This window comes from Sinohyriopsis cumingii, chromosome 2, assembly GCF_028554795.1.
Source record: "Sinohyriopsis cumingii isolate HCF-2022 chromosome 2, ASM2855479v2, whole genome shotgun sequence".
NCBI classification, from domain to species: domain Eukaryota; kingdom Metazoa; phylum Mollusca; class Bivalvia; order Unionida; family Unionidae; genus Sinohyriopsis; species Sinohyriopsis cumingii.
In genome coordinates this window covers 162,134,894-162,162,881 of record NC_142962.1, presented here as the reverse complement: position 1 = coordinate 162,162,881, position 27,988 = coordinate 162,134,894, and the positions used below count along the sequence as shown (strand labels likewise).

Here is a 27,988-nt window from a genome sequence, read left to right as displayed (position 1 = left end):
GCTGGGGTCACAGTTTTTCTTTTGTCATCCAGTGATAAAGTATCTTCCAAGTCTAGGTGATTGACAGACCTTTAGTTTAAGATGGTTAACATGCATTGTTAGCATAAACATATTTACATATACTATATTTAAAAATGAAATGCATGCCCTTGCTTAAAATGTTTCAATTGAAAGTCAGGATAAGTCACTTTTGTATCTAAGCCACAGTTTTCTCCCATCACAGCTGTAGCCCACTGAGTGGGACTAAATTGAGTAATACCATCATGATCTTGACTGGAATGCTACAGGTTTATGTCAGTAAACTCTATATGCATTGCTTTCAGCAGTCTTTGTTTCTTAAGGTGTCTTTGTGTCTTTACAGCTTGCCATGTCTACACATGATAATGCTACACCCATCCGTATCCTGCACAACACAGCAGGCCACCTGGGAGGGCCAGCAAGGAGCCTGGGTGGTGTCCTCATGGGATACATAGGTACCGTCAGACACCTTTAAGTGGATCAAGCTGCCAGTTTATCCCTGTTTATTTATGTAAAGCAACACCTGATAGATGTGTTTTGTATAGAATTAAATAAATCTCCAGAATAAATCTCTTATCTTTTGAAATAATTTCAAACAAGATTAATCAATCCATGCTGTATTGATTATTTAATTAGTAACTACTAAAGAGTAATTTATTTGCAGATTCAAAGCTAAAGTAATGAAATCTCATTCTACTGTTAAAATGAGTTTAGATTTAAGACAGTTACTTATCTAGGGCAATTTGTGTACGGCAAAAGTCTTTCAAGGGTGCAAATGTCTTTCTACATGTGAATCCTGCTTTTCCTTCCCATGAGTGGCTGTAACCATTTTCCTTTTTGTTACTCAAGGTGTTAGAACTTTCTGCCCAAGGCCTGTTGCCAAGATGTTGGAAAATGTGGGAGGTACCCTGGCTTTGTTAGGCCTAATTGCCATGGCAACAGATGTGGAAGGTTTGTATGCAGCTGTGAAAGCCCTGGTGTGTGTGGTCAAGAGTAACAAGTCTGCAATGATGGATCTGACCAGAATCAAGGGGTATCAGGTACATAACAGCTATATATTTGTTAAGCTCATGTTAATGGAAAGCAAGGCTATACAGCCATCCCTCAGTATAATACATTGGTTTTGCTTCTGTAATAGTCGGCAGCTTCTTCCACCAAACCATGGTACAGTGAGAAAGATAAAAATTCAGTGATTGCATGTATGTTTTATGTGTGTGTGTGTGTGTGTGTGTGTGTGGAGTGTAAAGAAAATATTACAATAAAAATGCAATAATTGGGGTCCATAATTGTTAATGGTGTTATGTATAGAACCATAGTATTGTGAGAATCATAACAAATGTCATTATTGCATATATGTATGTGTACATGTGTCTGTGGAGAAATAAACATGTAAAATATATGATACTACTTTTATTTTATGTAACTTATTTTTTTATTCATGGTAAACCTCCCCCTTGATAACACAAGAGGGTCCCAAAACACAGACTACAGTTTAAGCAAGAGTGTGAGTTACTGAAGGACCTATGAAAATGTAAGAAGGGACAGTGACATTGAGATGAGGGGTGTGTTCATAAATGATATAATACTAATTTTATATTTGCTATAGGATTATTTGGGAATAAAATGCATTTTTCTAATTAGGTTGTTCACTTTTCTGTATGAATTATCTTTATTTTCAAGAGAACTGACCTTGAAAGATTATTAAAAACATTACACCAGGAGGTTTCAAGTTAAATCATGTACCTCCAAAACCATTGTGTATTATGTCACTGCTTTTTGCATTTCTGTTTGCATATATTTCTGTGTTATTGTTTGATTCACAACAAAACAATATTTTTTCCTTCTTCAAAAACAATGTATATTTATTTCCTGTAACAACTACCCATAAATGATGAAACTGGAATTTATTTTTTTAAGTATAATATTGATGCCTGTTTTCATTTGCAAGTGCTAGTGAAATTTTTGCTCATCCTTTAGCAAAGTTCTTAGTGCCAGGATGGACATTTTAAGTGGAATTGCTTTTCATATGATTCATATACTCACTTTAGCCATACCATGATGATTTCACTGAAACCAAATTAAAAGATAAAAAAATGTTTTCTTCCAACACAGTGGTTTAAGATTGGTTATGAGAGTCCATAGCAATACCAGTTTATATCCTTAATCTTGTTATAATGAAGGGTATTATAATAAGGCAGAGATGTAGTAATTTCTGATGGTGAATGCAACAGGAACAGTTAAGCTCTTGATTCCATTTTCTTACTTATATTTCCTAGAACCACAGATTGATGGGTTCTTTTCATTCTTGGGATCAAGGTTTTAATTAAATTTTTCATTTGGATATGGGGCCCTGAGTCGCCGAGTGATCTAAAGCACTAACCATTATGGATCACTGCCATCTCACCTCTGTCTTTGTGGGTTCGAGTCTCAGATTCGACCAGTGTGGGTATGTGAGAAAGTTTGTCAGTAGCTTCTCATCGGTTGGTGGTTCTTTCTGGGGTTTTCCCGGATTCTTCCTCCACCATTTATACTGGCTGCCATGTATAGCCTATCTTGTGCTGAAAAATGGTGTTAAAACCTACAACATTTGCGTATATTTCATAAACCTGTTGATGCATTTTCCATGTACTTTGATTGAATTGTTATGAAGCTGAAACATGCAGTTCTTTGATATACAGTCAAACCTGTCTTAAGTAGCAACCTGTGGGAAAAGTCAAGCCTGTCTTAAGTAGCAACCTGTGGGAAAAGTCAAGCCTGTCTTAAGTAGCAACCTGTGGGAAAAGTCAAGCCTGTCTTAAGTAGCAACCTGTGGGAAAAGTCAAGGCTATCTTAAATAGCAACCTGTGGGGAAAGTCAAGCCTGTCTTAAGTAGCAACCTGTGGGAAAAGTCAAGGCTGTCTTAAGTAGCAACCTGTGGGAAAATTCAAGCCTGCTTTAAGTAGCAACCTGTGAGAAAAGTCAAGCCTGTCTTAAGTAGCAACCTGTGGGAAAGTCAAGGCTGTCTTAAGTAGCAACCTGTGGGAAAATTCAAGCCTGTCTTAAGTAGCAACCTGTGGGAAAAGTCAAGCCTGCCTTAAGTAGCAACCTGTGGGAAAAGTCAAGGCTGTCTTAGTAGTAACCTGTGGAAAAAGTTGAGCCTGTCTTAAGTAGCAACCTGTGGGAAAAGTCAAGGCTGTCTTAGTAGAAACCTGTGGAAAAAGTTGAGCCTGTCTTAAGTAGCAACCTGTGGGAAAAGTCAAGGCTGTTTAAGTAGTAACCTATGGGAAAAGTCAACCCTGTCGTAGTAGCAACCTGTGGGAAAAGTGAAGCCTGTCTTAAGTAGCAACCTGTACAAAAAGTCAAACCTTTCTTAAGCAGTCACCTATTGAAAAAGACAAAGCTGGTCTCAAAACCCATTCTGACATCATAATCAGACTTGGTTTTTGAATAAGTATTGTACATCACTGTTTTTGTTATTTATCATTATTAATTGTTGTTTTCGTTGCTCTTTCATATAATCAGCTTTACTCTAAAATAAATTTAATTCTATATTCCTAACATTTTCAGTGGTTTTGTTTCTTTGTAGACCTGAAGATGATCCGGGCATGTCATTTAAATCATAATCTGAGAAGATGTACCTGTTTTGTTCTGAATGGACATGTTTCAGTCAGATAATACTAAATCTCTATGCAACTGCAGTAGTAGGCCAGTTTATGAATTTTACAGATTATCCATGTTTTTACCTGATCTAATTATAGACAATATGAAATTGACTAGATCAGTGAGGTACATCACTATGATGGACAGAAAAAGCAAGTACAGGTTTTTGGCTAAATACATCAGCTTCTGGCTATTTTGTACAGGATAAATAAGTCTAGGTTTTGGATTAAATGTTTCAGATACTGGCTATGTTGTACAAGATAAGTAAATATAGGTTTTAGGTTAAATGTTTGAGAGACTGGCTGTTTTGTACAGGATAAGTAAGTCTAGGTTTTGGATTAAATGTTTCAGAGACTGGCTATGTTGTACAGGATAAGTAAATACAGGTTTTGGATTAAGTGTTTCAGATACTGGCTATGTTGTACAGGATAATTAAGTCTAGGTTATTGATTAAATGTTTCAGAGACTTGCTATGTTGTACAGGATAATTAAGTCTCGGTTTTGGATTAAATGTTTCAGAGACTGGCTATGTTGTACAGGATAATTAAGTCTAGGTTTTGGATTAAATGTTTCAGAGACTGGCTTTGTTGTACAAGAATAGTAAGTCTAGGTTTTGGATTAAATATTTCACAGACCTTCTATGTTGTACAGGATAATTAAGTCTAGGTTTTGGATTAAATATTTCAGAGACTGGCTATGTTGTACAGGATAAATAAGTCTAGGTTTTGGATTAAATGTTTCAGATACTGGCTGTGTTGTACAAGAAAAGTAAGTATAGGCTTTGGATTAACTGTTTCAGATACTGGCTATGTTGTACAAGAAAAAGCAGCAACTGCTGAACAGCCACATTTTACACCTGACCTTCTCCCTAGTAGGGACAGTGGACAGTGGCAGAGAGAGTGCCGTCATCCCAAACACCACTGCATTTGAAGACCTGCTTTGTGATCTAGAGGTACTACATACCTACATTTAAGCCTATACAGTTATAAATGTAGATTTTCAAGCAGATTGAGGGTGCTGGTATAGGTACATGTACAGGACAAATATAATGCTGAGTTGCATATTTTTCTAAACCTGCTTGGTAATTGAAATAGAGAACTTTAAGAGAACTCTCTATAAGAAAGCAGTAATCAGCATATACATGTCCAATATCTCTCTGAAGTGTAACAATAGTTTTTCCTTGTTGATACAATTTTATGTGATTACACACTGATTGGCTTCAAATGTTCTGAAAAATACTGATATCTATTTGTGTTTTATAATGCTATGTATGGTGTCTAATACTATGAATAATTCAGATTATGTGTCCATATTTTCATATCTAGTACATGGTTCTAATAGTGGTTTATTTTCCCTACAGGTGTGGCATGATGCCCCAGGGGATCTGCAGAGATCTCTTTATGAGCATTTCTATGAACTACTTACAGAGTCCAGGTGAGTGCAGGTGAAAGATCTGGTGCATATATGAAATATCTAGAATATAACACTTTTAATACAAAGGGTTTGTAGAAGAGCTGATGTGGTAAATCTCCACCCTGGTGAGAAGGTCTATGGCAGTTTAAGACCCTTTTGTTCTCACATTTTCTGCAAAATGCATTTGGGACATTGTTTTTTCTCTATCTGTCTGTGTGTTCTTGCATGCATTTATTCTCAGTCCATCTGTCTATAAGTCTTGCTACATCTCCTTCACTGTTTTGTGCAGATTAAAATTTGAAATTATATTTATTGATCTTGTTATTGTTCACAGTTAATGATTTATATTATTATTTTCCCTCTGACACGCTCAAAGGGGCCTTTAAAGGGTGTCAGATGAATCAATTATATTTATATTTTTAATAGGTTTTGACAAACATTTTCATGGAGGATAGATTATTGTGTGTGTGTGTGATCTGGATTTTTAACGTAGCTTTAACAGTTTTTCAGTCATATCGCTACAATGTATGCAGTGTGACAGTTTATAGTGATGTCATTATGCCACAGACGTAGCATGATGTCCCACCCAGTCACATTATCCTGACACCAGGCTGACCAGTGATAACACTAACCTATGACTCGGCCAGGGATCTAACCCACGACCTACCGCATTCGAGGCGGACACTCTCACCACTAAGCCACCAGAGTGGTCAATAGATTATTATATATGTAACAGATTTTGAACACAACTCATGTGTTCTTGTCACAGGGACAAGATGGAAGTGGACAAAAGGGAGACTAAGATAATATATTTTAAAGCCAGGAATCAAGTCAGATTCAAGCATTTTGATATTTTTAAGCAATTGAAATCCATCATTTATCCCCTACCAGTGAAGGTGGTTGGGTATAAGAAACTGGTTCCATCTGTTATTCCATTATTCATCCTAACCCTGCATCTATCTGTGACTGACATACTATTATTTCTAGAGCATGACTCCAAAACCATTAAAGATCACTTTTAACACTTTTTAAACTCATTATTTTGCTGTCCACAGTTCTTCATTTTCAATATTGCTTATTGTTTTTATCCATTTTTCTGTCTATCCATCCTTCATCCACACTTTCATTTTAATATTTTTGTAATTGTCATATGTTTTGACAGTTTATACATCCATCCTTCATTTGCACATTTTTTTCTTCCTGCAACATAACTACAAATATTTCAGTAAATTGGTACATAAATGAGGCTAGGAGTGAAGCTTGCCTTTTGCTATTTACAGTTTTTCAAATTCAGTAATTGTTTTATTTTCATCCGTGTATTCATTCTTCTAGACAGTGTTCACACTTTCAGTTTTTGAGCTGAACTCCAAATCCATTCAAGTGGTTAGAGCGTCCGCCTCGATTGTGGGAGGTCGCGGGTTTCGATCTCCAGCCAAGTCATTCCAAAGATTTACAAAAATGTTACAAACAGCTGCCTCACTTGGCGCTCAGCATTAAGAGGTTAGTGTTAGGACTAGTTGGCCTGGTGTCAGGATGATGTGACTGGGTGGGACATCATGCAACATGTCTGCGGCATGATGCCCCAGTGCTAGACATCACTGTAAACTCTCACACTGCAGACATCATAGCGATATGACTGAAAAATTGTTAAAGCTACATTAAAAATCCAAATCACACACATGCACACAAATCCATTCAAGTTGTCTCATTGAAACTTGTTACATTAGTGGTTCAGATATCCAAAATTTGTAAGTTTAAATATTTTTTAATGCTTGTCTCTTTGCTTGTTCATCCATACATCAATTCATACACACTTTCACCTATAGAGCAGAAATAAAAAAACTGTTGATGATAACTGTAAAACTTTGTACACATATGAGACCTTTGGTGTAGGTGCATATTTTTCTATTCACAGCTTGTTCATTTCTAATGTTTTCATCCAAATGGTCATCCATCTATCATTTAGAATTTCAATTCCAGAACTTAACTCAAAAACATTCATGATATCTCTTTGAGACTTGGTGTTATTAATGTTTGATACTGTTACAGAGGTGCCTTTTAGTACAGTTCTAGTATTCAATATTTTTAATGATTTTACATTTGGTTAATTCATCCACCACTCACTTTGTTTATCAAGTAAAACTTCCAGTGGTTATCACTTGCCTGCATCATTTGAAATTCTGTATATACAAATAATCTTTGACAAATCACAGCAGTCATTTTGACAGTACATGGAATAGAGATGATTTCATCTTAATAATAAATACAGTTTTATTTTATAAGTCATCTGCATTTTATTTCCTTGCAATGATGAAGTTTCTTGTTGGAGCCTTGACCTGTTCCCATCTCTCTGTTTTTCCATAGTGATCAGATGAGTAATCAGAAGCTGATGAGGGAGAAAGGTCTGGGGTCTCGCTTACTTCACATCCTGAAAGGTCCCTGCCTGTCAAGGCCCACAATGGAAACTGTTGCCAGTGTCTTGTGTATCCTACTTGATGGACAGCCTGACCCACCTGCTCTGCTGAAGTAAGCAGCAACACTGTCAATATTCAGTATTTCAGGATCCATAAATATAATATTTACTCAATTTCTCTGTTGTATCCAGTACATTGTAATGCATGAGTAGGATAGGGTCCACCCTAGCCTTGAGTGCATTTTGAATATATCAGGATCTTAAACTTTGATGGATCTAACTATTTTACCTTAGAATTTAGTAGTAATATGTGATTTTCTTTTCTTTCTGCAGGTGTCATATTAGCGTCACAAATCACTTAGATCCATCCAAGATTAATTAAGACTAAATCAAGATGTTTCTGTGCATTAAATGGAGGTGACTGTGCTAGACTTCATTTGTTTTTCATTCAGCATCCACAGTAGTTTTGTACCCTTTTTACTCATGTATTTTCTATATAAATACCATTTTTGAATGAGGAATGTTCAACTAAAATATACTTGGGACTAAGGAATGCAATTTTAATGTGGATTACTCATCCATAGCTACATTTTAGAACTTTGTATTGTTTTCATATGAACCTTTTGACTAACCAGAGTACCCTGACATATTTTTTTAAAAACATGCTTTCCCGGAGCAATATATTTGTTTAAATGGAAAAACCCAGATCAGTTTGTATTGTAATACCACTGGAACATGTCACTCATGCTTTACAAGGAGCTTTAGTCATTTATTAAAACTTTTTCAGACTGGGACAATTTCTGGTGTCAACAATACCAGCAGCGCAAGTCAGTGAGAAATCCATATCAATTAGCTGTGACATTGAGGAATTGGATACTTATTACAATGGTGGGTGGACTGCTGTTGTTTGTTATTCATAGAAACCATAGACACATAAAACATTTTATTTGTCTCTTTAAATGTGCATATTCTGTTTTCCTGATATTTTAATATGGATAAGACCATAATAAATACTTATACTGTTTTTACTAATTTCGAATGTTAACAAAATTGGATCCATTTTAGAATTGAAAAACTTTGAACAAAATTACTCATATGTTCTCACATAACTAGAAATTGTGTACCCCGTAAACTCATTAACCCCTGTAGATTCTGTCATTTTTGCCTGAAATGGTGGTAAAAAACACATTTATTGGGTTACTTTTGATTACATCCAAATGCAACTGCTTCTGGGAGATTTTTATTTAGCTGGATGTCTAGTTGTGCTAAATTTTTTGTTTTGGATTGGTTATTTTGTTCGTTCATGTGCTGAAGGGAAAAAATTGGACTTTCAGACCTATCGTTTTAGTCTCCTGGCCACTGTTTACTCCAAATCTGAAACATTTCATACCTTTTGCAAATGTACATCCATCCATATGCAGTAAGGACCAGTCTGGTTTACATATCAGGCCAGAAATGATAAAATCCAGACAAAGACTCTAGTTTTGACAATGGGTAACTTTTGGCCTCAAATAATCGGGTCTCAAAAATTAAGTTTTCCCACTCTATTTTGTAATGTGAGTAGAAAAGTCTACATTAGAGCTGTTCCATTAAAATATACTTTGGACCCACGCAAGGTACATTTAAAGTTGGGTACTCACCCATAGATGCAATTTAGATTTTCTTATCATTTTAATGTGAACTCTATGAAATCGAAGTACCCTGGCATATATTTTAAAAAGACTACCTTCCCAGGGTACCATGTATGTTTAAATGGAGCAGCCCTTATTTGATATTTTAGAGCTACATCTATTTTTCGGTAATACCACCCACTTTAGTGTATCTTTTAAATGATATTGACTGTACAGAGCTCAAAAGTAGGGTACAACCTCATCATGCATAAACGTGGTACATGGGATGTTATGTATATTTGATTTGCATTGTTTATTGGGTTTACATGTTGGATTCTTTTTCATTATATCCTTTGGAAACTTGTTTGTTGGACTTGACCTTGTCCAATATCAGGCTAATTTTTTTACTTGACTAGAATCGTTGTTTTTTATTATGTAAACAACTAATACATAGCCAATATATTCTCTGTGAGTATGAGTTTAATAGTAGGATCATTATTAATAAAGGTAAACATATTTATTTGTTTCTGTGTTTAGGTTTTTGGAATTTTGACCTGAGGTCAGGTAGAGTTTGATATAATCTTGTTACTGGAAATATTTATTCATGCTTTAAGATCCGAGCAGAATCAGTTGTGTCATTGTTGTGTCCAAAAATTCATTTGGGCTGGAATTTTATTTATTCAAAGTATTTATTCACTGGGAATACAAAGTGTTCTTCAAAATAACATTTTTCAGAAATAGAGACTTGAATTTATAGTGAAATTTAAAATAAGGATATATTCTTGGATTGTGTTATTGTAGTCCAACAAAAGACTGTTGGTACATCGCCACTACATGTGCCACCACAGGTGCATAAGTATTTCCAGCATTGGATTTCATTTGGATTTCCACTAAAGTTTATTCAGAACTTTAATTATTAGGACTTGTGTCTGTAATTCTAATACTGTTTGGGATTTAATTCACAATACTGTAAGTTACTTTTCTTTTACATTTTCACTTTTTGTATTGTAGGGGAATAAATTATTTTTTTAATTTTGCAAAGCATGTTGCTTCTCACTCTTTTCTTTTTAATTATTTTAAGAGCATAAAGTTGTAATATAAAGTTGTAATATGGGGTTAATGACATTGATAACAGCAGTATTTTTTTTAAAACTCCTGTGGCCATAAGGTTAAGTGAGTTTATGGTAAGGTGATGTGCCGTCATCTGTAATGAATTTTGTGAGGTGATGATACATCTGATTGACTTTTTACCACTCTGGAGGTCATATTTCTTACACAATCATGATGAAACTTCGAGTATATACTTACGTCATTAAGACCTTCAATGATTTTGATTGTAAGTGAAATCCATGCATACTAATTATGTTGTCTTGTATCTGATTGGCTGAATATGTTGCACATCAGGAAACTGTATTTTGGATGTGATTTTGATCAAACTTGAAGTGTGGGTTTATATCATCAAGATCTTGCATGGGGTTTGATAATAAGAGTGAGATCCATGCATTTTAATGAGGGGAGCTTGTATCTGATTGGCTGACCCTGCTACCAATATAAAGTTCTGATTCTGATCTGATTATGGTCAAACTTTAGACATATGCTTGTATCATAAAGATCTCAACTAATGGTTGTGACATGTCATTGAGGCGATCGTGCCTGTAATTGGCTGACCTTGTTACCATTATAAAGTAAGTCAAACTTTGGGCATATGCTTGTATCATAAAGATCCTTGACATATCAATGAGATGATCATGCCTGTAATTGGCTGACGTTGTAACCACTCTGATGGCCCTGTTGCTGATCCAGTTTTGATCAGACTTGGAATATATGCTTATGTCATTAAGATCTTGTACAAGTTTGATAACAAATATTAATAAATTGATCTTGCATCTGATTGACTAAGCTTTTTGCCAGTTTGGACACCATATTTGTCTTTCAGATACGTTCCCAAATCACGTTACACTTTGGAATATTAGCTAGGTACCTCATGAATCCAGCCCTCCAAAAAGAAGAAATTGTCATTTTCTGTCTAGTTCAATAGACAAAGGGCAATAACTCTTGCCCATTGCCACCTCTTGGCACAACAAGTTGTTACTTGTTTTCAGCTTCACTGCTGTATTGGATGACATCATCCAGTTTTATTCTCAGAAAATCCAAGCTATTTTTATGTTCTGATTGGATTTGTGGTGTGGTCTAAACATTTTTCTGGATGTTTTATACATTCTTTTCATATATGCCAGATTTGAGTGATTTTATCACCTCTAGGGACTTTGTCCTTTTGGACCATGTCAGACCATGTAGCCTTGACATCTGCAAGGTCATTACGAGTTGGTGTAATTTTGACTTATTTAGCTTGCTCCAGTTGTAATGGAGTTGGTTTTAACTAAATTATGCTTTGTGTTTCCCTTCTTGTGTAGTTTCAGTAGAATGGTCAACTAAATACTTGAAATGCATAAATTCAAAGCATAGTCTTTAAACATGATACTGACGTTTTTTATTTCTTTGTTAGTAATGGGGAATATATTTCTATTAGCAAGTTAGTAACTTTGATGAATTACTAATTTATGCTTTGCTTTTTTTTGTGTGTTGTTTTAGCAGAATATCATTTAAATGCTATTTATGCAACCTCAGAGCATGGAAGTCTATGTGACTCTTGTTTTGTTTATGCTAAGCATACACAGTCTGTGATATGCAGTGTCTGTAATACGTGGTAAGAGGAATTCTGGGCTACCATATTAGCAAGTTAGTCACACATTAATTAGCTAATCTATGGATTTAGTTAATTAGTGACATATTGATTTGCTAATCTATGTTTTGTTCTCTTCTTGTCTCATTTCTGGAGAAATGTTTACTAAATGCATAGAAAGTATGTTCAGAGCCATAGTCCTTTTAGCATTGAAAGGGTAGGAAAGACGGAATATGTCAAGGAAAACAATCTATGTTTCGGTGTTGGCATTACCAATGCATTGGGGAGTATTCCCCAATTTTTGGCAGTCGATTGGGCTAAAGCCTCCTCCCTCATGTCTGAGCATGCCCTTCAGCCTGTAAGTCAGGGCTCATGTGGTTCTTATTGGATAAATTGGAACTAGCTCCTTATTCAACTGCATAGTTACTGGCCATCCAGCCATCCAGCTGTCACTGACTGTCCAACATGTGAACCTTTTGAGAAGACGGCCCAGCCAACTCCGACCCATTGGGGCAGTGTTCCCCAATTTTAGGCAGCCCAGTGGGCGTAAGTACCTCCACTTGTCCGAGCATGGTCTTTGGACTGGCCATCCAGCTGTCATTGACCATTCAGCCGTTCCAACATGGGGACCTTTTCATTGAATCAGTCCAGCCAGCTATGATTTATGAGGATTGTAGTGACAGATCTGTCCATCTTAACCATACCGTTTCTGTGACAGAAATTTTATTGAGAATTCTGTCCAGCCAGTCACTTGGAGTGGCTGGTGCTAGTGATAACTGGACCATCTTCAATACCACCAGCTTCCAGGCAGTCCTGGCAGTGTCAGACTTTCGTATGTTCACTGCTTGTCCACAAGGGAAAGCTAGTGATGTTTCCATGGGGATGGAATTGAGTATTCATACCACCTGGTATATTTTCTCAGCGCTGCAAGTTTTCCCAGTTAGGCCTCAACGCACAGTGAGTTTGACGGAACTCCATCAGTCCACCATCCTGTGACCATGGAATGGACTGAAGTAAAGCTTTCAAGCCACCATCGATGACATTTATAGGGTACATCAAAATGCTTTCCACATCCTGCCACTATTCTAAAGAATCTGTAGCTCTCATTGAGGAGGAAGAGACGGACTTGACAGATGCTATCATTACTGATCTCCCGGCCCTTGACAAGAATATAGTAGCTGTTGTTGTGTCCACTTGTCTGTTTTATCTGGTAGATAGATGTATTCCACGACCATCAGCATTGGTTGGGGATGTCATTGCACCCTCTTCATTATTGGATTTGGACTCACTTGCACCTTTCAGACTCAATGGAGACACCAGGCAGTAGCCACACTTGGGAGGTGACTTCCAGGATTGCTAATGTCATTGGCAAGGGCTGCTCGCCATACCACAGTCAATATTTTGATGGGGTCAGTCAATTTACTCCTGATATGACATATCACATGTCTGATCGACATATCTCAAACTTTGTCATACTCTCCCATTCCGGACAAGGGTCTCTGTTGGTTTGGAGGAAGAATAGGCAGGCAGCACAGGAACTGCCCTTAATCTCGTTCTTCCACCCACACTGGCCTTTGGAACCACTCAACCCCTGCCAGTGTGACAGGATGTTAAGTGGCCTCAGGACAGGGTATCTTCTCTGTAGTATGTGCACCAATATCTATCCCTATCAAACATTCATACAGAGGCAGCAATAAACCAAATTTTGAGCTCAATGAACCTTGTTCACTCAGGATAGGGGTTTGAGTGTGTGATCCAGGTCATTGGAAGGGCTTCGGGTATCATTCATCAGCAATCTCCTCCCCTCTCTTCCTCTCCCCTCTTCACAGATGCACTGTCAGATTGGGAGAAAGATGCCTTTCTATGACATAGATAGGTCAAGAACATCAGCCTCCATGGCTCCTTTTCACGTTCTCAGGCACTACTTGAAATGCACAGAGACAAGTAATGGCATGCGCAAATGCCTCTTCTTTCCAATGTAAGCTAGAGCATGGGATATCACCCCTCAAGAACTTGCTTCATGGCCGAAATAGATTGTACTCTGTGTAATCTGACATGTCACCAGATTAGAGTCACATTCTGAAGATTGCTGCTTAGAAGCTTCAAGCAATCTCTGCGAGCCTCACTTTCAGATGCAATCTATCGGTCAGAGATATAATAGAAGCTGTTGGCTGGCATGCTGAGTCAACCTTCATGAGCCTTCATCTCAGAGATTTAGTGTTTCAAAGGCAAACCTTGAATCTGGTCGGTCCAGTATCAGCAGCACAGATGGCAACCATGCCCATCTAGATAAGCAACACTGCCAGTTAGCTTTGCTGGATTGGGCGGTGAAATTTAGGTAAGAAGATTTCAATATTTATCTTCTTAACTGTATGTTAGGGTCACAGGTCAAGTGACCCCACGCTGTGTTGCTTATGTAATCAGGAGAATGGTTTATTGTTCACATGAGTAATCCAGCTATTCTTCAGCATCCTCTCCTATTACTTATTCTCATGACCTAATGTGATTGGTGTGCGAGGTCTGGGCCTGATGTCACACTTTCCAAAGGGATGTGAAGCGTCTCTCACAGCCTCTCCTTTCCAAGTGTAGTGATTGCTGGGGGACCACTGTCTGGCTCTGCTTGGCAGGAGGTTACTTGCATATGGCCTCTCTTACACTATTGTGTCCACAGCAGCACCTTCAGTTTTCACAGAGCCTGCTGTGTGGCAAGAAAGAGTGCCCGGTGTTATAACTGGGTGGGCAGACTGGGCTTGTTAGCCGTGGCAGGCAGCCAGTCTAAGAGAAAAAGGAAAACTCTGAGCTCGTTAGCCTGTCAGGCAGTTTGTCTAGGGGAAGGGGAAGGAAACTCTGATTCTACGCCCACCAAGTCTCAGCCATTGGATGTTGTCTCTGCTGCATTGTGGATATCTTTGGGAGAAGGAAAGGCTGTGGGACTAAGCATAGACAGAAAATGCATAGTGGAGCCCCTAGGGCAGCTGGGTGTCAACTATGACTTCCTTCCAGCCGCTTCTACATCATAACTGGTGCCAAATGTGATGCTCAGCATTCCTTTGGACCCCACCAGCAAGGATGAGAGGGGGATCCTGATGTCTGGGTAGCTCGGGTAACCCAGGATCTCCATACTCAATGGCCAGGCTTGTTCCATAGAGAAGCCACTCCAGCCTCACACCTGAGTGAGGAAATAGCACGGAAGCCAGCAGTCTACGGGTTATAAGTCTCACCTGATTGGCATAGGGAAGGGGGGGGGATAGGGGTCAGCTTTGATGGTGGGAGGGATCATCGTGTTCCACTGACCGACTACTGCCCGCCGCAAGCTGGGCAGCCTTAGGTCAGTAAGGTGTTGACCCACCAACGTCTGCCTGCTGAAGCAGGTGTCTGGAAATTCCAGACCAGACAAAAGAAACAAGAAACCAACAAAGGAGACTCCAGCTCTTCAATTTGCAAGCTGTAATGTGCACAGGCTTGTTCAGAGAGGAAAACTACACCTTCTTCAGGAAGGGTCAAGAACCAGACGAGCCCTACCAGCATGGAGTGGGCATCGCCATCAAAAACACCCTCCTGGCCTTGGTTGAGCCTCCCTCGGGGCACTGAGCGTCTCTTGTCCATCCGCCTTGCCACTGGTACATGTTCTGTCAGCATCCTCAGTGTCTATGCCCTCACCCTTATGTCTTCAGAAGACACAAGGGATCAGTTCTATGGGCATCACCCTGGAAGATGTCAATGACTTTACTTACCTGCGGTCAACCATCAGCAACACTTTCTCGCTGGCTGTGGAGCTGGACAGAAGGCTTGGAAAGGCAAACACCATCATGGCACGACTTACAAAAAGGGTGTGGGAAAACTACACGCTGACATAGAAAACCAAGATCCAAGTCTACCAGGCCTGCATTCTCCGCACCCTCCTATATGGAAGTGAGACCTGGAGGACCTACATGAGGCAAGAGCACCGACTCAACTCCTTCCATATATGGTGCCTAAAATGCATCCTGAAAATCAGCTGACAAGACCATGTCCCACACAGCAAGATCCTGCAGCATGCACTCCCTGCTGATCAGATGCCACCTTCGATGGCTGGGACCCAATGCATGGAGGATGGGAGGCTGCCAAAAGACATCCTATATGGACAACAGGACACTAGTGCCAGAAGAGTCGGCTGCCTCTCATTCCATTTCAAGGATGTGTGCAAGAGGGACATGAAGGCATGTGACATTTCACCTGATGGCTGGGAAGTGCAGGCCGAGGACCAAGGTGCCTGGAGTCTGATGGTCCGCAAGGATATTGCAGTCGCTAATATGAGGAGAGGCCAGCTGGCGGCAGAGAAACATGAGAGAAGGAAGATAGCGGCAGCAACCCCATCAACTCAGACTTCCCAGTATCACTGCACCAACTGCAATAGGGACTGTCACTCATGCATAGGCCTGCACAGCCGCAGCAGACGATGCCAAAATCCTAGAGGAAGACGACACTCCAAGGACGTTATTCGCATGGTCTCTCGAGACTGAGCCGTTAGTGATGATGAATGTGATTGGGGAAGGTATTCGAAGGAGATAGCAAATTTTTAAGTAAATTATGTTTCTACAAGAATACTTACCCAATCACCCTACTTAAAAAGCCTCAAACCACCCTACTGTGTGAGCATCCGTGTTAGTATCTCGCTAAGCTAAAACTAGTGACACCTGATGGTTTCAAAGGGAGGTAATAAGAATCATTGCCCTTTGTCTATTGAAATAGATAAGAAGAGACAATTTTTATCTTTCATAGGATTGGATTTGCAAGGTAGCAGGCTGATATTCCTAATGTAATATGATTGAATATGTATCCTCGGAAAAACATAATTTGCTTAAAAATTTGCTTACTGAACTTAGACTTGAAATATGCACATTTCTGAGGTTGAGCTTAATATGACTTCAGAAGTCCTAATATTGATCTGATTTGATCAGAATTGGAATATGGTCTTATATCATCAAGATTTTTGGCAATTTTGAAAGAATGTGTGATCCATGTATTGATTGGCCAATCATGTTGCCACTGTTAGAACCATTATTTTATCTGTTGGATTTATCATCAAGATCTGGATGACTTCGATTATGGTCAAGAGGCTGTGTACATTAATTATGCCTTAATTGTTTTGGACAATATTTTGGTCAAGAGGCTGTGTACATTAATTATGCCTTAATTGTTTTGGAAAATTATGGTCAAGAGGCTGTGTACATTAATTATGCCTTAATTGTTTTGGACAATATTTTGGTCAAGAGGCTGTGTACATTAATTATGCCTTAATTGTTTTGGACAGTTATGGTCAAGAGGCTGTGTACATTAATTATGCCTTAATTGTTTTGGACAGTTATGGTCAAGAGGCTGTGTACATTAATTATGCCTTAATTGTTTTGGACAATATTTTGGTCAAGAGGCTGTGTACATTAATTATGCCTTAATTGTTTTGGACAATATTTTGGTCAAGAGGCTGTGTACATTAATTATGCCTTAATTGTTTTGGACAATTATGGTCAAGAGGCTGTGTACATTAATTATGCCTTAATTGTTTTGGACAATATTTTGGTCAAGAGGCTGTGTACATTAATTATGCCTTAATTGTTTTGGACAATATTTTGGTCAAGAGGCTGTGTACATTAATTATGCCTTAATTGTTTTGGACAATTATGATCAAGAGGCTGTGTACATTAATTATGCCTTAATTGTTTTGGACAATATTTTGGTCAAGAGGCTGTGTACATTAATTATGCCTTAATTGTTTTGGACAATATTTTGGTCAAGAGGCTGTGTACATTAATTATGCCTTAATTGTTTTGGACAATATTTTGGTCAAGAGGCTGTGTACATTAATTATGCCTTAATTGTTTTGGACAATATTTTGGTCAAGAGGCTGTGTACATTAATTATGCCTTAATTGTTTTGGACAGTTATGGTCAAGTGGCTGTGTACATTAATTATGCCTTAATTGTTTTGGACAGTATTTTGGTCAAGAGGCTGTGTACATTTATTATGCCTTAATTGTTTTGGACAATATTTTGGTCAAGAGGCTGTGTACATTAATTATGCCTTAATTGTTTTGGACAATATTTTGGTCAAGAGGCTGTGTACATTAATTATGCCTTAATTGTTTTGGACAATATTTTGGTCAAGAGGCTGTGTACATTAATTATGCCTTAATTGTTTTGGACAATTATGGTCAAGAGGCTGTGTACATTAATTATGCCTTAATTGTTTTGGACAATTATGGTCAAGAGGCTGTGTACATTAATTATGCCTTAATTGTTTTGGACAATTATGGTCAAGAGGCTGTGTACATTAATTATGCCTTAATTGTTTTGGACAATATTTTGGTCAAGAGGCTGTGTACATTAATTATGCCTTAATTGTTTTGGACAATATTTTGGTCAAGAGGCTGTGTACATTAATTATGCCTTAATTGTTTTGGACAATATTTTGGTCAAGAGGCTGTGTACATTAATTATGCCTTAATTGTTTTGGACAATTATGGTCAGGAGGCTGTGTATATTATGCCATTATCAAAAGAATTTTGTCTGGATATAGTACAATAGGTAAAATCAACATGATATAAAAAGTTTGGGAGATAGTTTACACTAATGTATTTTTTATAGTAAGCATACATTAGCGAAATGGCCAGCTGTGAAGATATGTAAACCTGAAGATAGATATCAGGCCCACTTAAGGCTCTTGTCTTAGCCTTCAGCTATATTTGTGGGTTCATTGGAATGTTAACTTTAGCCTTGTAACATTGTGTACATTATTCTTTCTTTGGACAAGGGATTAAAGATTTCTGATCATGTCATTAAGTGTGATTGCAAATCAGTTTGTATTTTGTTCATGAAGATACCCCACATTTCTTGTTGGAAACATTGTTTGCCAAATTATTGAAATCACTATTAACAATGAAATTTTACCTTCTAGACATAAATTTTACTGGATAGATGGTTTTATAATAGAAGACAAGATGTCAACAAGTACTATTTTCCCCATTTTGTTTATCTCATTAGATGTCAACAAGTACTATTTTCCCATTTTGTTTATTTCAGTTGAAGACAGGAATACATCCTCTGCATATAAAATCCACATGCGCAATTGTCTCATAGATGTCGTATATAGACTTCTCAGTCCATCACCAAAAGGTTTTAATTCTCAGTAAGTATAATATTCAGTCGTTTTTTTTAGCAAGAAAGTTTGCATTCTGGATTCAAAATACATCCATTAAGAAAGGGTCCTACCATGCATCCATTGAATGCAGAAACTCAGAATGGGATGGAACAGGTTGGCTAGATGCATTTGTTCATCCTAATTCTCTTTAATTCTCCATACAGTCAGAATGTTTTGATGTTATTTGCACCTTCTACAGGTTTTGTACGTTCTTTCAAGGTCTTTGACAATTTGGGAAAAATGAGGTAGCATTTTCAAGGCCTTGAAAGTTTGGGAAAAATGAGGTAGCAGTTTCAAGGCATTGAAAGTTTGGGGAAAATGAGATAGCAGTTTCAAGGCATTGAAAGTTTGGGAAAAATGAGGTAGCAGTTTCAAGGTCTTGAAAGTTTGGGAAAAATGAGGTAGCAGTTTCAAGGCCTTGAAAGTTTGGGGAAAATGAGGTAGCAGTTTCAAGGCCTTGAAAGTTTGGGAAAAATGAGGTGGCAGTTTCAAGGCCTTGAAAGTTTGTGAAAAATGAGGTGGCAGTTTCAAGGCCTTGAAAGTTTGGGAAAAATGAGGTAGCAGTTTCAAGGCATTGAAAGCTTGGGAAAATGGAGCAGATTACCCTGAGGTCTTTAAAAGTCTTTGAAAATTGAAATAAACCCAAACACTTTAATTTCTTTCCAGCATAATCACAAATAAAATTGTCCAAGGTTGTTAGATTCAGATGTAGTCAAGTTTTCCTGGTTTCTTTCTTATGAAATTAGGAAATTAATTATAGTTTGAATTTCATCATTAAACAGTATTGTAGTATTTTGCATTCATTGTTTTCTCATATAACATAACTTGTATGCAAAATGTTAGCTTAAATAGGTCTTGGAAATCTATGTTGTCTTTGAAAGCTTGGGAAAAGTCTTTGAATTTATAATTCAGAATTCTGTATGAACCCTGCTCTATGATAAGTGTACAGGTATTTAGTATTCATGTATGTTTTGGTCAGCATATTAGTTTGGTTTCTAATACCATTTATAGTTGCTAAAAACATGACTATAAGTTGCCCCACCCACTTTATTATCATTGCAAAAGGCAAGTTATTGTTCAAAACCCATTATAAGTCTGGATGTAGTTTTGCAAGTCAGATCCATCTGTAAAGGGTGACTTGTCATCAGTGAGTCACAGTTGCACTTTGGAAAAATAAACAAGCCAAACTGGGTGGATAGATAGATATGCAAAACCAGTGTCAAATAAATTGAATTATATAATTGAGTGGTATATGTAACATGTAAATTGACAATTTACATTTCGACTATATTTATTTAATAAAATCTTTAGATGCCCACTGTGTTTGACATTTTAGATCCATTTCAGTCTGTGAAAAATCCTTAAAGTCCGTTACCAGTATAAAAATAGTAGTCCAGCATGATCGGATTAAGAATATCCTGTAATATGTTAATTCCTTACATCTTGCAAAATTAACAATGAAAGTAAGCTCCACACTTTGTGATTGAGTTTCCTATAAATGTCCCTGCCTCATGATATCAGGTTCAAAGCCCAAGAAGTCATCATGATTGTTTGAGTCACAAAACAAAGTTTTGAAGTACTCGGTTGTCGTTTGGTCACTAGAGTCATTGTCTGACTCGGATTCAATATCTTTACTGTCATCCGCGGTTGCTTATATGTAGACAGAGCTTGGGATGTCTGATTGACACTTTGATCATACAGTCTGTGTAGACTGAGCTTGGGCTCTCTGATTGACACTTTGATCATACAGTCTGTGTAGACTGAACTTGGGCTGTCTGATTGACACTTTGATCATACAGTCTGTGTAGACTGAACTTGGGCTGTCTGATTGACACTTTGATCATACAGTCTGTGTAGACTGAGCTTGGGCTCTCTGATTGACACTTTGATCATACAGTCTGTGTAGACTGAACTTGGGCTGTCTGATTGACACTTTGATCATACAGTCTGTGTAGACTGAACTTGGGCTGTCTGATTGACACTTTGATCATACAGTCTGTGTAGACTGAACTTGGGCTGTCTGATTGACACTTTGATCATACAGTCTGTGCAGACTGAGCTTGGGCTCTCTGATTGACATTTTGATCATACAGTCTGTGTAGACTGAGCTTGGGCTCTCTGATTGACAATTTAATGATACAGTCTGTGTAGACTGAGCTTGGGCTCTCTGATTGACACTTTGATCATACAGTCTGTGTAGACTGAGCTTGGGCTCTCTGATTGACATTTTAATCATACAGTCTGTGTAGACTGAGATTGGGCTCTCTGATTGACACTTTGATCATAGAGTCTTTGAAATCTTTCAAAAGATATGCCACAACTAAACAGGTGTTAATTGTGGGACATGTTTATAGAAAGTTCTAATAAGAATTCTCTGCTAACTTAATATAGGCCTTTACTTAGTGATGAGCAAGTTGGAAAAATGTATGACTTGATCAAAGGGTTGTTTGCTGAGAAAACAAAGCAGTCTCTGTTAACTTAATATAGGCATTTACTTGGTGCTGAGCAAGTTGGAAAAATGTATGGTGCGACCAAAGGGTTGTTAGCTGAGAAAACAAAGCATATGCTGCCTATGCAAGTTAGGGATTATGGTCAGACAGGGAGTTGTAGGACTTGGCACTGAACAGATATCAAATTTGCAGCTTCATCAAATAATTATCAACTGGAAACAAAGTGGGTGCTGCCTTTACAGCTATAGGCTTATTGGCCCATGTACACTATAAAGCAAAACAAACTATGGTACAAATACATGTAATTGGACACAGTGTTTATAAAACAAAACAAGCTATGGTACAAATACATGTAATTGGACACAGTGTTTATAAAGCAAAACAAACTATGGTACAAATACATGAAATTGGACACAGTGTTTATAAAGCAAAACAAGCTATGGTACAAATACATGTAATTGGACACAGTGTTTATAAAGCAAAACAAGCTATGGTACAAATACATGTACTTGGACACAGTGTTTATAAAGCAAAACAAACTATAGTACCAATACATGTAATTGGACACAGTGTTTATAAAGCAAAACAAACTATAGTACAAATACATGAAATTGGAAGCAATATACTTACACCCATAGTAAGCAACATTCATGGACACTTCACCTTGTAGTGAGTAAGGTTTAATTTAATATTTTATGATTATTAAAAGTCAAATACATGTTGATACAAGTGTCATGTAATAAATAACACAATAAAAACAAAGTCAAATAGATGTTGATACAAGTGTCGTGTAATAAATAACACAATAAACACAAAGTCAAATAGATGTTGATACAAGTACTGTATAATAAATAACACAATAAACAAAGTCAAATAGATGTTGATACAATTGTCATGTAATAAATAACACAATAAACACAAAGTGAAATAGATGTTGATACAAGTGTCATGTAATAAATAACACAATAAACACAAAGTGAAATAGATGTTGATACAAGTGCCATGTAATAAATAACACAATAAACACAAAGTGAAATAGATGTTGATACAAGTGTCGTGTAATAAATAACACAATAAACACAAAGTGAAATAGATGTTGATACAAGTGTCGTGTAATAAACAACACAATAAACACAAAGTCAAATAGGTGTTGATACAAGTGTCCTGTAATAAATAACACAATAAACAAAAAATCAAATAGATGTTGATACAAGTGTCATGTAATAAATAACACAATAAACACAGTGCAGACCGATATATGCATTTCTGGATGGGAATAGTGGCATGGAAATATTTGAATTGACAGCATTTCATGCAGACTGCAAGAATCCAGTGTTTACATTATTATCCCTAGATTTATCCAATATTTTTTTTGTATGTCATACTTATAAGATGGACCTATTCTGCATTTATTGACTTATAAGTGAATATATATGGTACAGTTTGTGCAAAATCTAATGTTTCTAGAGAATGGGAATGCACCACTCTACTTCATGTGCTTACATTTCACATAACAAAGTGGTACATGTATTCTGGACTCTAGGAAAGTTATTCTGCAGTGTACACAGAATATCTGGTGTTAGATTTTTTTTGAGGAGCCAGGTCTGTTGAATTTAGTTACATCCAAATATTTTAGATATTTGCTGCAATATAACTTGGAAATGCTAATTTTGTCCAAAGGCATGTCCTTTCTTAACTACCTATGATCACACTCTTATCATATCCATGTCAACAAACTTCTTCACCTTATAATAATTTGTCACCCTCAACATATCCCCCACAAATTGTTCTCTCCCCTTTAAAGGTAGCTATCAAACGTGAAAAACCAACATTGATTAAACCACTACACTAGCTACTTTGCCTCTGCTGGGAGGAAGGAGTAGTCCCCCAAGACATGCGCGATGCCACAATTGTGACCCTTTACAAAAACAAGGGTGACCGCAGTGACTGTAATAATTACAGAGGGATCTTGCTCTTGAGTATCATTGGTAAAGTGTACGCCCGCATCATACTCAACAGGCTGCAGTTGCTGGCAGACCATGTGTACCCAGAATCACAGTGCGGCTTCAGAGCAGGCAGGTCGATGACAGACATGATCTTCTCCCTACGACAACTCCAAGAGAAGAGCAGAGAGCAAGGTCAACTACTCTACATGATGTTCATCGACCTCACCAAGGCCTTTGACTTGGTCAGCAGGAAGGGCCTTTTTGAACTTCTGAGTAAGATCGGTTGCCCCCAAAAACTCCTCAGCATGATAATCTCTTTCCATGCAGATATGAAGGGAACAGTCCTGTATGATGGATCCTCCTCAACCTCCATCCCAATTAACAGTGGCGTGAAGCAGGGCTGCGTGCTGGCACCAACACTTTTTGGAATCTTCTCCCTGCTCCTGTCCTACACCTTCGACACGTCCACGGATGGCATATATCTACACACCAGGTCTGACGGGAGGCTGTTCAACCTGGCACAACTGCGCTGAAAGACCAAAGTGAGAGCTGTGCTCATCAGGGAGATGCTTTTTGCAGATGACACAGCTCTTGTGACCCACACCGAGGAAGCCCTTCAGAGACTGGGAGACCGTTTTGCTGATGCCTGTATGCAGTTTGGTCTCACCATCAGCTTGGAAAAAACAAATGTCAGCGTGCAAGATACCACCATTGCCCCTTCCATCAAAATCAACGGTGTCACCCTGGAAGCAGTCAACAACTTTACCTACCTAGGGTCAACCATCAGCAACACTCTCTCGATTGATATGGAGCTGGACAGAAGGCTTGGAAAGGCAAACACCATCAAGGCTCGATTAACGAAGAGGGTGTGGGAAAACAATGCGCTGACAGCACACCAAAGTCCGAGTCTACCAGGCCTGCGTTCTCAGCACCCTTCTATATGGAAGTCAGACCTGGAGTACCTAGATGAGGCAAGAACACCGGCTCAACTCCTTCCATATACGGAGCCTAAAACGCATCCTGAAAATCAGCTGGCAAGACCGTGTTCCACACAGCGAGATCCTGCAGCGTGCAAGTACCCCCAGCATGTACTCCCTGCTGAGCAAACGCCACCTTTGATGGCTGGGACACATCCGATGCATGGAGGATGGAAGGCTGCCAGAGGACATCCTATATGGACAGCTGGCCACTAGCATGAGTCGGACGCCCCTCACTCTGTTTCAAGGATGTATGCAAGAGGGACATGAAGGCATGCAATGTTTCACCCGATGGCTGGGAAGAGCTGACCGAGGACCAAGACACCTGGAGACTGACGGTAAACATTGGCATATCAGTCGCTGATGTGAGGAGAGGCCAGTTGGTGGCAGAGAAACGTAAGAGAAAGAAGAATGCGGTAGCAACCACAGTAATGCAGACTTCCCAGTATGTCTGCACCAACTGCAATAGGGACTGTCACTCACGTATAGGCCTGCACAGCCACAGCAGACGATGCCAACAGAGACAGGCAACACCCCAAGGGCGCTATTCGCATGGTCTTTTGAGACTGAGTCACCAATGATGATGATGATGATGATGATCTAAAGGTAGGTGTGGGGGACCTCGCCCTTTTAAGAAAATTTCTGGCAGCATCTCTGATTATGGCCATTTCAACAGCCATCTTGAAAATCTAAATTGATAGTTGTATCAGTAAGGCATGTTTACTAAAATACTTCTGATCATGTCTAGTTGATCCTAAATAAAATGGTGCAATTAAGTTATCCAATATGGTAACCACAATGGCCGGCTTCAAAATCTTATCACTATGTTGCTTGAATAAATGCTCATATCATAATAGTGTTTTCATGGAAAGACTTCTTATAATATCTAGCTGGTCCTAAATGAAACAAGTGCCAGTCTTACTGCCAATATGGTCACCACAATGGACAGTTTGAAAATCTTACTGCTGTTTTTACTAGATGGCTGTCATCTTGACATTTTGATTCACCAAAAACTTTGAATGTCTAGTTGGTCTCAAATGGATATGATGCACCTGATATCCAATATGGCACCATGGCAACCATCTTGAAAATCTTATTGTTACTCCTCCAAGAAAGTCATATCAACATATGGTTTTCACCAGTATTCTTGGTCTTATATTAAAATGGTGCTACTCTGACATCCAATATATTCATTATGGTGGCTGTCTTCTTATTGCTACTCTTCTTAAATGGAAAGGCATTTTGATATGGGGTTTTCACCAGAAGAATTCTGATGGTGTATCCTTGGTCATAAATGAAAAGGATGCATACAGACCCCCAGTGTGGCCACTGAGGTGAGCATCTTGGAAATATAATATTGGTTCTTTTTAAATGGCTGTCTAAATCATCATAGGGTTTTCACCAGAAGAGTTCTTATGGTTCCTACTTTGTTCTAAGCAAAATGATGCCAATCATATATACAATATTGATCAGGGATGGAACCTTTCTGGGTGTAGTCACAATTCTGTTTTGTTTTAAATTCTGACCAGTTTTCTTGTTTTGGTTAAAATTTCCAGCAGACTTTGTTCAATTTTTAAAAAAAATCTGAATATTTTTACAGGATATAATATGAATCTGGAAGAAATAACAAAACATTAAGACGCTGTGTACTGGAAGTTAACCATTCACATGGGAATTTTTCATGGTTTTGTTTTTTCATTGTGCATTTTGTTGTAGTTTCAAGTTTATGTCTTGCACACTCCAGATCTTTTGAAATAATACCATGGCTTCTACAGAATTTAAATTCGTTGAAAGAGGAAAATGTGCGGACATCACTAAATTTGACCAGTCAGTCAGATGTCATTTCAAGTGCCCTATAGTACAGTTGCATGGAAAATTTTCATTTTTTATAAGCTGGTTCCATTCAGTCAGCTGCTACAACAACTCTCTTGTAAATCTTGTTGTCATCACTGCCTCTGAATGAATGGTCAGATTTCCATGGGATTTTCTGCAAAAGACTTTTTATCTTCCTGATTCTAAATGAAAATGGTGACATCCAATCTGACATCCAGCATATCCTCTAATCTTGTTATTACTGAAGAAAAATAGAGATCATTTCACCACTTAGCAGTTAAAATGATGAAATGGCCCCGCCTTTCATATGTATATTTATATTGTGTGCTTGACCTTTGTCTTTGATTGAGGTTTGTTTTGGTCTACCTGACTATAGGCATAGATGAGGGTTGTGCCTACCAGATTTTTCTGATATTTACTTGAATTTAAGTTCAAGACCTGACTTTGTTTATGAATTTGTGAAGAATTACATTAGATATGAGCCACATCCATGACATTCTGTTGCATCATGAATTTGGTAACAGTTGTATATAAACAGAGGTTGTATAGAAAATTCTTCATTCCTATCTCATGATCAGTTTGTTGATTAATTTGTAGTTGTATTCAGATAGAATTTGAGAGGAATCATTTAAATTATTCATTGGCATTTACAAAGTACTTGTTGATTTTTTGGACTAACACTACTTTGTAGTTATTGAGGAATCTTTCAAAGACATCCTTGATTGTGTCATTCTGGTATATCAGCACATTTAAGAATATTGGTACATCATCACATTCAAGGCCATTGGTATGTCAGAACATTCAAGATTATTGGGGCTCATTCAGAACATTCTATACATTTGAACTTATGATAGGACATTGAGGATTATTTTCAATTTTATTTCCAATAATGTAAGTTTCTTTTGATGTTTTGACTGTATTCCAGGAAAATACATTGTTTGTCTAATTTTATTCAAATTGTTGGTTTGGTTTCTCTTCCTTTCTGCTATTTTGTTTAAGACCATAGTGTTGCAACACCTTAAATTCCTGGAAATTATTTTAGGCTAGTAGAGTGTCAGTTCCTTCAAGGGACTCTTGTTTACAAATAATGTCAATTAGCTATCATATTTGGGTGTCAATTAGCTATCATATTTGGATGAATATACACAAAATAGAGAAACTGTGTCATGATTTTTTCATAATGTATATAATCATTAGCATAGGAAGGAAATGCTTTACAGAAAGCATCCTCTGACACAGATTGCTTGACCAGACATACATCAGACAAGTGAGTAATCTCACTCACCTCACTTGGGCCTCCTGTTGTGAATGCCTTTAGAATGGAAATGTGTAAGAAAACTATTCTTCTATATTTTTTTTATTCTAAGGTTGATTTTTTTGTCTCCTATTCTAACAGTTAGCAAGATGCATTTTTTTCATCTTGGCGATGTTAAGAATTTGAAAGTCATGTAACATAGCACTGCATTTGTGTTGGCAGGTTTTGTGAAGATCTTCAGCGTGTGTTGGGCTTTGACTGGTTGCTGCTGTTTGTACAAGGACATCTTCATAACAGTACCATCATTAGAGCACTGAAGCTTCTGGTGACATTACTGAAGAACTCACAGGCAATGTCACGCTTCCGTGAGGGTAGCCATGGTGGTGGTTGGCTTAAAGATACTGACACTGTCTTGAAACAGGGAGGTGGAGGAAGTGGAGAGAGAGTGGGAGGAGGTGCTATGCTAGGTAAAATTAATTAAATGCCATTTAACATGGCTTGTCAATGAAGCCAGAATGAATTTAGTATCAGACACCTTTTCCAAAGATAGCATAAAAATTATAGTATGTCAGGAA

At 37.9% G+C, this 27,988-nt stretch overlaps 1 protein-coding gene across 3 annotated transcripts in view; it reads left to right on the top strand.

Moving 5' to 3' along the window:
• Positions 1-27,988, top strand: part of LOC149806226 (WD repeat and FYVE domain-containing protein 3-like) — a 413,256-nt gene that overhangs the window by 175,587 nt on the left and 209,681 nt on the right. For all 3 annotated transcript variants that reach the window (XM_089951178.1, XM_089951177.1, XM_089951179.1), the window contains 8 exons: positions 362-473; positions 868-1,058; positions 4,457-4,609; positions 5,018-5,091; positions 7,435-7,596; positions 8,271-8,371; positions 18,835-18,940; positions 27,636-27,880. In XM_089951178.1, the coding sequence (XP_089807304.1) occupies positions 362-473; positions 868-1,058; positions 4,457-4,609; positions 5,018-5,091; positions 7,435-7,596; positions 8,271-8,371; positions 18,835-18,940; positions 27,636-27,880 (1,144 nt within the window). The remainder of the gene's footprint in view (positions 1-361; positions 474-867; positions 1,059-4,456; positions 4,610-5,017; positions 5,092-7,434; positions 7,597-8,270; positions 8,372-18,834; positions 18,941-27,635; positions 27,881-27,988) is intronic.